The following is a 12,433-nucleotide window of genomic DNA, read 5'->3' on the forward strand; positions in this document are numbered from 1 at the left end:
CTATATCAACTACCACATCCCTACTAGAAACAAAGGATTATTCTGTACAAGGAAAGTAGTGATTGCAAATCTAACACGGAGGAGATGTCAGGACAAAATCTGCTTTTGAGGGGGAGTGTGTGACAAGGTGGAAATCTGTCCAAGTTAGGTATAAATAATTCTAATAATTTTTGAAAATAATTAAAATAACTTATTTCATGTGAACAGCACACACAAAACGCTGACGAAGGGTCTTGGCCCGAAACGTCGACAGTGCTTCTCCTTATAGATGCTGCCTGGCCTGCTGTGTTCCACCAGCATTTTGTGTGTGTTGTTTGAATTTCCAGCATCTGCAGATTTCCTCGTGTTATTTCATGTGAATATCATTTCATGTTGAGAATAGGAATACTACTTAAAGAACATGTAAATGTGCTGAAAATGCTGAGAATCTAAATGCAAGGTATTCTTCTAGAGCACTGAATCAGCATCAACTTGTAAGAGCTTGCATTCAATTTTCAGCACGCGATGGATTGCTCAAGCCTGCCAGAATGCCCGGTGAGAGCTAGTACACGCCGTATTCGTTTTATATAACATATGAACATAGCATATCAATGTTTCATTTGCCATATTCCTTTTTCAGGGGTACTACATATACATGGCATTGAGAGCTGAAGGTAGTCCTGAAGAAGTAACATACAGCGATGGAAAAAAAGTGATACACAATAGGAGGCATCATGCATCTTGCAAGTCAGATCTTACATGATTTAAAAAATGGTTTATGAAGGATGGATTGGTAATTTATTACAGTAATTGAAAGTGAGGAACTTGTAGCTATGGCGATGGTAAACAATAATATCTGAATGCGATCGCTAGTCTTTGCAGTGCTGCCCTACGGTTAGACACTTCATTCATGTAATGTATTTCTGTTCATGTAAATATGGAGAATTTACATATAATTTTCAACGTTAGAGTCTAAACCTAAGATTGCAAAGCTTAAAGCATTCTCTAGATGTGTTTGATAATTGGATGTTTATATTTGTGCTCCAATAAATTCATTTTCATTTCATTTGGAAGCATATTATGCCACCTGGCTGAATTGGAAATCTGTTCTAAATTTCACATTTTGGTAGTTGATAATTGCAAAACGGGGTGCTAAGTGAAACTATCCAAAATCTTAGAACATTAGTCTTCTCTTAGAAAGAAACAGCGCAGAACAGGATCTTCAGCCAATTGTATCAGTGCTGACCATCAACACCCATTTATTAGTATTTATGTGTTCCCGTCAACTTCCCACAGATACTACTTCTTGTCTCTGTAGAAGAGTGCAATAATTAGCACTAAGGTTAGGAGGTATGAGAAGTGGCAGTATATATGGGGCTAAATTTGCAGCTTTCATGCTTCAGTGCAAGTGCTTATTACAGTATTTGCCTGCACTAATTTTCCCTACCAAGAACTTAAATCTGAGTTGGTAACTTCAAACCTGATGGCATGAACATCGATTTCTCTAACTTCCGGTAATTACACTCCCTTCCTTCTCTTATTCCATTCTCTCTTAACCCTTCTCTTCTCAGCTGCTGGTCACATCCTTGTGGTACTTGTTCTCCCATGGTCTTTCACGTGCTGACCTACGTCAATTCCTGGTTGAGCTATGCGTTGATTTTAAAATACTCATTCCCCATCACTTTTCAAAAGATGCCTTTTCTATTTGGTGTTGTACCTTTTGCTGGCTTCAGAATCACAGTCACGTTTATTGTCATCGGTATGTGTCGTGAAATTTGTTAACTGAGCAGCAGCAGCAGTTCAATGCAATACATAATATAGAAGAAAAAATAAGTAAATCAATTACTGTATACATATATTGAATAGATCAAGAATTGTGCAAAAACCAGAAATAATATGTATTTAAAAAGTGAGGTAGTGTTCAAGGGTTCAACGTCCATTTAGGAATTGGATGGCAGAAGGGAAGTTGTTCTGAATCAGAGGTTATTCAGCATTCTGTACTTTCTACCTGATGGTAACCTGGGTACTGGAGGTCCTTAATGATAGACACTGCCTTTCTGAGACACTGCTCCTTGAAGATGTCTTGCGTACTTTGTAGACTAGTGCCCGAGATGGAGCCGACTAAACTTACGACCCTCTGTAGCTTCTTTCGGTCCTATGCAGTAGCAACACCCCACCCCCATACCAGACAGTGATGCAGTCTGTCAGAATGCTCTCCATGGTACATCTATAAATGTTTTTGAGATACCACATATCTTCAAACTCCTAATGAATTTGCTGCCTTGCCTTCTCTATAACTGCATCAATATGTTGGGACCAGGTTAGATCCTCAGAGATGTTGACACCCAGGAACTTGAAACTGCTCACTCTCTCCACTTCTGATGCCTCTATGAGGATTGGTATGTGTTCCTTCGTCTTACCCTTCCTGAAATCCACAAACAGCTCTTTCATCTTACTGACGTTGAGTGCCAGGTTGTTGATGCGACACCACTCCAGTAGTTGACATAATCTCACTCCTATATACCCTCTCATCACCATTTGAGATTCTACTAACAATGGTTGTATCATCAACAAGTCTTCTAAGATCATAGATCCTCTCAGGGAAAAGCAATAGCAGCAGCCAAGTCAGTGGTACTATCAGTGTCTGTCTTGTGCGGCAGGGAGGGTCAAAGTGTGAGTGAGTCATAGTCACAGGGTTCTCTATTACTCGTGGGCAGGGATATTTTTTTTTATGTGACCATGAGCTAGACTCAATGGTGGTGGATTTTCTCTTTGGCGCCAAAGTCAAGCATGTGTGGTCCATTTCCGACATTTCCCTTCCTATTCTCGATCTTGCTGTCCCTATCTCAGGAGACAGCTTTATCTACCGATGTCTATTATAAACGAATGGATTCTCAGATACCTGGACTATACCTTGTCCCACCCTGCTACTTGTAAAAATGCCATCCCCTTCTCTCAATTCCTCTGTCTCTGCTGCATCTGCTCACAGGATGAAGCTTTTCGTTCTAGAAAGAAGTCCTCCTTTTTCAAAGGGGCTTCTCTTCCTCCACCATCAATGCTGCCCTCAAATACATCTCTTCCATTTCACACACATCTGCTCTTACTCCATCCTCCCACCACGCTACCAGGGATAGGGTGCCTCTTGTCCTCACCTACCACCCCACCAGCCTCTGCAACCAGCACATAATTCTCTGAAACTTACACCATCTCCAACGGGATCCCACCACCAAGCACATCTTTCCCTTCCCCCTACTTTCTCCATTCTGCAGGGGTTGCTCCCCAGCAACTCCCTTGTCCATTCATCCCTCCCTACTGAACTCTCTCCTGGCACTTATACTTGCAAGTGGAAAAAGTGCTACATCTGCCCCTACACCTCCTCCCTCACTATCATTCAGGGCCCCAAACATACCTTCCAGGTGAGAGGACACTTCACCTGTGAGTCTGTTGGGGTCATATACGGTGTTTGGTGCTCCCAGTGTGCTCCTGTATATTGTACATTGGGAGACCGCTTCACCAAGCATCTACTCTCTGTCTACCAGAACAAATGGGATCTCCCAGTGGCTACTCATCTTAATTCCACTTCCCATTCCTATATGTCAATCCACGGTGTCCCCCACTGTCGGGATAAGACCACATTTAGGTTGGGGGAACACCACCTTATATTCTGTTTGGGTAGCCTCCAAACTGATGGCATAAACATCGATTTCTCAAACTTCCAGTCATGCCCCCCTTCACCATTTCATCCCCTTGTCCCTCTCTTGTTATCTCCTTGCCTGCCCGTCATCTTCCTCTGGTGCTCCCCCCCTTTTTTCCCTCTTTTTTCCATGGTCTTCTGTTTCTTTCACCAATCAACTCCCTAGCTCTTTGCTTCACCCTTCCCCCTCCAAGTTTCTTCTATCGTCTGGTGTTTCTCTCCCCTCCCCCCACCTTTCAAATCTACTCCGGCAGCACTGGAGAAACAAAAGCTGAGAAGTGTTCCAGCCTGAAATGTTGACCGTAGTTTTGTTCTTAGATGCTACATGGCCTGCTGAGTTCCACCAGCATGTTGTGTGTTGCCAGAATGTGTGGTATTCCTTCCTTGGCAGCTCTATTGCCTCTAATATTCTTATAAAAGGTTTAGTATACTCCTTAATAGTATTTGCCAAGATAATTTCATGGCCTCTGTATTACCCTCCCAATTTGAAATGAATTGAATTTATATTTAAATCTTACATCCGTCCCACAATGTAAGGGAGTAAAAATCTTTGCATTATGACTCTGTCACATGTGAATTTATCAGTCTGATGGCTTGTAGAAAGAAGCTGTCCTGTAGCCTGTTGATCCTGGCTTTAATGCTGCGGTCCTGTTTGCCGGACTGAAGCAGCTGAAACAGTTCATGGTTGGGGTTGTTGGTGTCTCCGATGATCTTCCAGGCCTTTGTTACATAGCTGGTGCTGTAAATGTCCTCAGTGGAGGGAAGTTCACATCCACAGATGTGTTGGGCTGTCTGTACCATTCCCTGCAGTGCCCAGTGATCAAGGTTGGTGCAGTTCCCATACCAGACGGTGATACGGCAAGTCAGGATGCTCTCAATGTTACCCCTGTAGAAGGTCTTGAGGATCTGGGGGCCCATGCTGAACTTCTTCAGTTGCCAGAGCTGGAAGAGGCACCACCATTCTTTCCTGCATTTCCTATAAACCTCTAGAAACTTATTTGATATCAATTTCCTAAATCTGACACCAAATTTCAAAGTTATCCTTTTATCATGATTCCCTAAACTTACCATCTTTGCCTGTAACCCTGCTGACTCTAAGCTCTATTCTAGTTGTGGTCTCGCCAATGCCCTATATAATTGGAGTATAACCTCCTTTTGTATTCAGTAACCCAAACAATAAACAATGACATTGTCCTGTTTGCTTGCTTTACTGCTAAGATTTTGCAGGTACTGAACAGATACCCTGATCCCTCTGCATCTCAAAGCTCTGCAATCTCCCATTTAGAGAGTTTAAGATTTCTATTTGTACTCTATGTACTTCATATTTGCTCATGTAACCTATCTATATTCCCTTGCACCCTTACGACTGCTTTATGTTTTCTACCTTGGAAACATAAGAGAAATGAAATTGAAATGTATTCGAAAGATACAACAAATCAAATTAATATTTTGCCTATTTACAATTAAAACTATTGAACCTTAAAGCTACTGTGTATCCATTGGATGCCTATAGCATAGCAATTTGAATTTCTTTTGCCAAGCTGAAAGTTTGCTGGTCATAAAAACACAACTGACATTTTAAACTTAAATTCACATTGGTATTTAACTTACTATGAACATGTATTTAATTGTCAGAATTAATAATGATTTCCTAATGTATCCTATATTTTTCTAATATCAAAAAGAAATCTGGGGTCAGAAGTCAGCAGTGGGGTTTTTCCACTTCTGACTTCAAAATGTAATATATCAGGCATGATCCAGTTCTTGTGAAGTGGTTAAATCAAAGTTGAGGTTCAACTCATTTACTGCATTGTCATCTACTCATTTAATGATAGTGTACACATTATAGCCCAAACGTTATGCTGCTTACTACTTTTATCAATAGAGGCAAAGAGAAAAGGCTTCACAAGAACAATTTATTTTGTTCATTCTAAAGTTATTACTAAAAAACTTAGTTCCTGTTGAACAGATTGAAGATTATTTTTATCCATTAAAATAATTCAGTCCTTTTAAATAGATAATTTTTCTATCCCATTGTCCTGTAGCTCTAAAGGTTTTTGCTTTACAATGGAATATTGCCATGCTTTTTCCAAGGGTTGGTCTGTTTCTTGTTTGCTAGCATCTCCAAGTCTTGACAAATTCGCTTTCGAGTGGTTGCTGGTTGAATTATATCATCAACAAAACCTGCAGAGAACATAAGCACGTAGAGTCAATTATCACTTAATTAATATAAAAACATGTTTTTCACACAGTTGTCATTTTCTCCTTCCCAGTTTCAGGAATATTAGAGTCCAAAGATTAACAACCGTTTACAGTGAGGAAATCAAAGATACTTCTGAGAAGACAAGTTCATGTTGAATATTTCTGGTTTCCTTATAACAATATAATACTTATGGCAGCTTTGTACAATTCCATCAGTCTCATTCCCTGTAACCTATTCTCCTCTCATGCCCATTAACCTCTACCTCTCTTCACCTCCTTCCCTCACCGACACCCTCCCCCCCCAAAAAAACATATTAGTGGCAATTTACAATAGATAAAATCTACAGGCACATTATTGGGAAGCAGAAGCACCCTGGGAAAATGTGCATTCTACACAAGAGCATCAAAGGTCAGAATTGAACACGAGTTACTGGAGCTACGCTAACTATTGCACCACTGAACTAGAATACTGGGAGGAATCTCCCCAAAAAAGTCTATTTCTTTTGAAATTTTCACAGTGGCAATGTTTAAAGATTAATCTTATGCATTTTTCTTTTATCTTTTTAGAAGCGTTCAGATAACAGATCAAGTTCAGCCTCTTGCGTGAAAGCTCAAGCATGTTCTTCTCAGTCTGCAAAGTTAAGTTTTGCCTTGGGAAAGTGCACAATAGAATTCAATAACAATAACTTTCTTCCATTTACTGAGTCACATTACACCTGGAAAACAGAATTCAGCTGATCACAGAAAGAGGAAGGTAAGAAAGTAGACATTTGTCCTACTCTGGGAGGTAGGGTTAATACTTCCCCCCCCCCACCACCACCAAATCATGGTAAATCAAGCAGCACATTGTTCCTCCATTCTATTTGAGATCTTATGTTTTAAATAATATGTTATAAATCTTCAAATAATTTGCAAGATATTCCAGAGCCTTGAGTTATTGCTGATTTGAGCACCTGTTATGAAATGCCTTCTCAGTTTCCAAACGTATTTGCAAATCATCAAAATCACCAATTTGGAAATTAGTGCAATGGAGGAACTTTAAAACAAAGCATAATTTTAACTTAAATCAATTCACCTAGTTACTATTAAGCAGATGAAGTAGAAAATATTCTAATTACAGTAAATCACTCAAGAAACCTAATGTATAAAAAGTTCCAAAAATAAACCAAAAGGAAAAAGTCTCATTTTTTAAAGTCTCTGAGGGCATGTAAATGAGTTCAATTAACAGCAGAAATTCCAAGGTATGGGCTGTCTTTGGCCAGGACCAGTAAAATAATCGTTTTCAAAACAGCTGTTGTTGGGCTTAAATTTCACAAGTATATGACCATACAAATTTAGGAAAATTGTAACAAAGAAAAAGCAAGCAGAAATTCTAGGTCAAATAAATTTAGAAAATTACTATACCCTCTCCGTAGTACTTGCCTCTAACAGCTGCAGGAAATGGATTTGCAAAAGTCTCCACATATTCCGCCTCTGCTTTCTCCTCATTTCCCTTTCCTTTGAAGATAATCTGCACAGCACCCTTTGAAAGAAAAATGTAAAATATCAAAATTTCTAATAGTAATAGTAGACATTAAGGAAATTAGATTCAACAACAGAATTCTGTACCACTGACATAATCAATCCTTTAACAGCTTGAAACTCAAATATTCAAGTCAATAACTAATTCCTTTCAGCTAATTATCTTCCCATAATGTACCAAGGAAATCTCTGATCCTGGGTAAGCTGCACTACAATTTATTTATTCCTGACACAAAAATAGTAGATTAAGCTAACTATAGGAGCTCAAATCAACTCATTTTGTTCTGTTACTCATTTATAGACTAACCGATGCATAAAAGGTCACAGTGGGTACCATCGTCCCAATGGGTATCGTGCAAGGTACACAACTCACCAACTTTTACATTACTTCGGATCAGATTTGGACTATCAATTTAGCCGTTACATTTTGAAAGGGTAATAGAGGGAAAAGAGGAGTGAAGCCTGCATTTGCCTCCATTCATTCTATTTTTTTTTGCAGGTAATTTAAAAATTGCTATTCAAGTTGCAATAGAACTACAATCATCTATTGGAGCTTCCTTGTCCCTTCAAATGTTGATTTGTTCAGAAGGAAAAAAGGATATTCATCATTTTTTGTAAAAGTCTAAAAGGATATTATTAACATGTAATGTGTTTGTCCAAGCAGGTAATTTAAATTTAATCGGATCAACTTTTACAAATTAGATCTCTAACACTGCGACAGATTTTATTGTGACTAATTATCCAATGAATAGATCTGGACGATCTATCTATAGCTTCAAAGCATGAATATGCAGTGATGTGACTTGCCTTTGCCCCCATTACTGCAACCTCAGCTGTTGGCCAAGCATAGTTCATGTCTCCTCTTAAGTGCTTGGAGCTCATCACGTCATAAGCACCTCCATAAGCCTGTCAAGGAAAATACATTAAATATGCAGTGCACCATTCAAAAAATAATGTGCAGTATATAGCAGTGTTAATTTATTATTACATTAGTACTAAAAGGAAATGACCAATAGGTAAAAGGTCACTGGGTCTTAGTGAATGTTGTTGATGGACTGGTATAATTTCCAATAGAAATAGGCAGACAGGTGATCCAATATTTTTATTGTATTCCTTTAAATATTTCTCTCTTCCCTCCCTCTGTCAGAAGGTATTGATGTTAAGATGCAAATTACAAAATAGAAATTCACAAGGTCTACCTCACATACATACATATGTACAGTTTAAATGGGACATACTCCACATAAATCCAATTTCCTGAAAGAATGAGTATTCAGCAAAATGCAACATTTGATTGATGGATAAAGTTTGTTCCCACTACAGAACAGTCCATTTATTTGGAACAGCCTAGTCTCTTGCAACTCTGTGCAGAGAAACACCAACAACATCAAGCCAGGTGGTATTCTGCACAGAATATGCTGAAGGCCGTATGGAAAGAGATATTGGATTGTGATTTCTGAAGGAGATTGCCAAAGTTACTTTATAGAATGCCTCTTCTCCAGGATTTGAACCAAGTTCAAAGTGTTACTTGGTGGTGGGAATGGCCCACCCATCGGATCTACTGTACACTGCTCAAGAGCCAGCCATTCATTTTATTTCCACAGGAGCTCTGTAAAACACTGTAGTGGTTGATGTTATATTTCCTTTTAAACAACTATATCATGCAAAATTCTGGTTTACAAGCTTCAATAGCGTGGTGGAGAAAGGAGAATCAGAAGCTACAACAATTTGCTGGAGGAACTCAGTGGAACAAGCAGCATCAGTATAAGGAAATAAAACCCTACACCAGAAGTTAGTCATGCAAAAAATCATTTCATCTGCCCAAAACTTGTTTTTTCCAGTCCACAAGTAAATGTTGTAGACTGACATTTCAAGGTGGAGATCACATACTGAGGGATGCACATAAACTGTCTAAACGCAAAGGCGCTGTTCAGGGTAATTAAGATGACAGGTTAAGGCCATCCCATTATCGGTCTAGGGCTTATTTAATCACAAGTACAGTTGGCCCTCCTTATCTGTGAGGAATTGGTTCGAGGACCCCTCGCGGATACCAAAATTCGTGGATGCTCAAGTCCCTTATTCAACCTGGCTTAATGCAATGGATCTTAGGACCCGGCGGCAGAGCTCTGAATCCGCAGTGTTTCTGTTCACAAAAATAATCACGATCACGATTGAAAATAAAGTGGAAATAAGCAACCAGAAAGAGGTGAAACGCTACTGGTCATTGGAAAAGTGTTAGGCTACGTCAGTTAACGATTGGAACAATTTTAAAGGATAATGTGAGAAAGGCTCTGCCCCGATGAAAGCTACAATTATTACTAAGCAGGGCAGTGGTTTAATTATTGGGTTTTGGGTTTTTGATCCTCCACATCAACCCAGCAAGATGGAGAGGGCACTCAGGAGCAGTTTGTCACTAGATCAAACACGGGAACTTTCGTTCCTGAGCCCAGCGCTGAAACATACGTTCTTAAGTGTTTTATATGCACAGAAAGGTAAAATGTATACTATATACTAAGACAAACTTTTGACTAACTGACACTAAATAATACCGGATGTACCTGTTCTGACTTACTTAGTAAGAGAACTTCTGATTTTCTTCCATCCCGATCCACGATAACCCACGCAAATCGTCCCGTATACTTTAAATCATCTCTAGATTACTTATAATACCTAATACAATGTAAATACTATGTAAAATAGTTGTTATACTGCATGTTTAGGGAATAATGACAAGGGAAAAAAGTCTGTACATGCTCGAACAACAAGTGTTGGAAGAGCACTTTCAGATTTTCGCGATTAGTTGAATTCGCGGATAAGGAGGGCTGACTGTATTATCAGTCTGGGGGATTTAGCATAGAAAATAAATGCTGGTTTACTGTCAAGCCTGTATGCAAATTGGACCAACATGGAATGGCAGATGTTGTACATGTTAAATAGAGTTCAAACTATACCAATGAACTTACTTTTTGAATACACTATTACATGATTGCAGCATTAAAAGTATTCTTTTGGGGGCAAAAAAGTTGCAATTTGATTAGCTGAGTCAAGCTTTAACACTAAACCCAAAATTTAGAGAAAAATATTCATGTTATGGGAGGGACATTTCCAATGTTGTGGCCAATCCACGTAATTGTAGTAGCATTCACTATGTACCTAGCAGCACAGAAATTCTTTGGCCAAAGCATTTCTGTTCAGTATCTTAAATTATTAAATAAATTTACAGAATTAACTTCCCAGCACTCCCAAATCAAAGTTTTTCAGATGTTGTTGTTGAGTAGTTCACCAAGCTGGCTTGTTGGCTTGCACGTGTTTCGTTACCCATCTAGGTAACATCAGTGCAATTTCAAATTAAATGCTGGTGATCTACATTGTTGGTCTTTTATGTGTTTGTGTGTGAGTCAGTGTCATTTCTATTGGTTACCGATTATGTAATCCAAGATTGGTTTGATAAAATCCAATTAGGTGATAATTGTTGTCCAGCCCATGTTAGTCACCTGTTATGTAGGATTAACATCATCCTCATTGATTGCCGAGTGTAATCAGGTGTGAAGTAGCTCTTGGGTCTGGACTATGACTTGACACTGAAGTGGGATGCAAACTGGGTTCATTTCAACGTGCTTGTTGATAGAATTCTGTGTGGAGAACAAAGCCTCTAATAATTCTCAGACTTATCATTGATGGGCTTGGCCTAGGAGAGTGGCATTGGTCCAGGTTGAAAAACATCTTTCATAGATGTTTTTGAAGTAGACCCTGTAGAACTCACACTAATCAGGCAGATTTACTGCAGACTTCCAACTTACCTTTCGAGTGATTACTGTAATTTTGGGAACTGTTGCCTCAGCAAAGGCATAAAGCAACTTGGCACCATGTCTGATTATTCCACCATATTCTTGACTGGTTCCTGCATGTAAACAATTGTTATAAATAAAATACTTACAGTAGACATTCCAATATACTAGATTTTGGTATAAGATTTTGAAAATGGACAATACTTGCTGTTTCCTATGGGATTTGCGCAGGAGCATATGATTAAAGATGTATTTTGACATAGTGTCCTTTACAGGTTATGCAATTTTTCTGTTCCTGAGAACTGCCTTTAAGTTGGTTTTCCTAACAGTTTTCCAGTAATCCTTATCATATCATTTTCCATGCCCTTGCCATAATTGTGTTTCATTATGCTATCACTATCTACAATTAAGCTAATGGAATATACTGTATCAAATGAAACATCATGAGCCTGAAATAATGCTTTAAGTGTATGAAAGGATTTGTATAAAATTGTATTTCCACAAGTCATCAATTCTTATACTAGAGCCCCTAAAACTGACATCACCTTCCCCAAATGATAGTGAATGATTTTTAAAGTCTTATAAAATTTGAAGAATGAAGTGCAAATTAAAATACTTCAGTTCAAGATAAAATGATTGACAGTAAATGGAAAATGGGATTAAGTTAGAGACAACAGAAATTACATTTAATTTTAGGAACAGTTGACACCGAGCCACAATATCTTAGCCTATTTTTACTTTCAGGTAGAGTTAATAATAAGTGGTTAAGTATTGCAACTTGAAGCAATCCAAGTGCTTTAATGTTAAATAATTTCTCAAAGAAATCGTGTTTCAGCTTCTAGAGAACAGAGCTTAACCAAGATATAGGCAAATTTACATCAAACTCCTGAATTCCATGCTCAAAACATGCAAACATCATGTTACACCCCAATTTACTTTAAAAATAAGCCGTACTTATTTTTCACTATAAAATCCAGATCAATTCTTTATGTAAAGGACTTTCTGAGGTTATCCAAGAATTACTAATATTCTTTATTCTAATTCTGATGCTGATGTGCAGGCCAGACATTTCCAATTTAATAGGAGGAAGCTATATTGTAGAAGGGGCCACGTGAATCAACACTGTAGTTGGACATTATTATGTAGGTGGTTCAGCATAAATGCAAAAGGATTGACATCATAATAGCAACAGTACTGCCATCATAATAAGAGCCCTTAGCTTCAGTTTAAAAATTGCCTGTGGCCATTT

At 38.5% G+C, this 12,433-nt stretch overlaps 1 protein-coding gene across 2 annotated transcripts in view; it reads right to left on the reverse strand.

Annotated features, from left to right (window-relative positions):
- Nucleotides 1–5,575: 5,575 nt before the first annotated feature.
- The window catches only part of pccb (propionyl-CoA carboxylase subunit beta), a 76,621-nt gene continuing 69,763 nt past the window's right edge, over nt 5,576–12,433 (reverse strand). For both annotated transcript variants that reach the window (XM_059948898.1, XM_059948889.1), the window contains exons 12-15: nt 11,197–11,297; nt 8,204–8,302; nt 7,298–7,397; nt 5,576–5,857 (exon numbers count right to left, since the gene is read on the reverse strand). In XM_059948898.1, the coding sequence (XP_059804881.1) occupies nt 5,736–5,857; nt 7,298–7,397; nt 8,204–8,302; nt 11,197–11,297 (422 nt within the window). In that variant the 3' untranslated portion in view covers nt 5,576–5,735. The remainder of the gene's footprint in view (nt 5,858–7,297; nt 7,398–8,203; nt 8,303–11,196; nt 11,298–12,433) is intronic.

The sequence above is a fragment of the Hypanus sabinus genome, chromosome 2 (genome assembly GCF_030144855.1).
Source record: "Hypanus sabinus isolate sHypSab1 chromosome 2, sHypSab1.hap1, whole genome shotgun sequence".
Taxonomy (NCBI): Eukaryota; Metazoa; Chordata; class Chondrichthyes; order Myliobatiformes; family Dasyatidae; genus Hypanus; species Hypanus sabinus.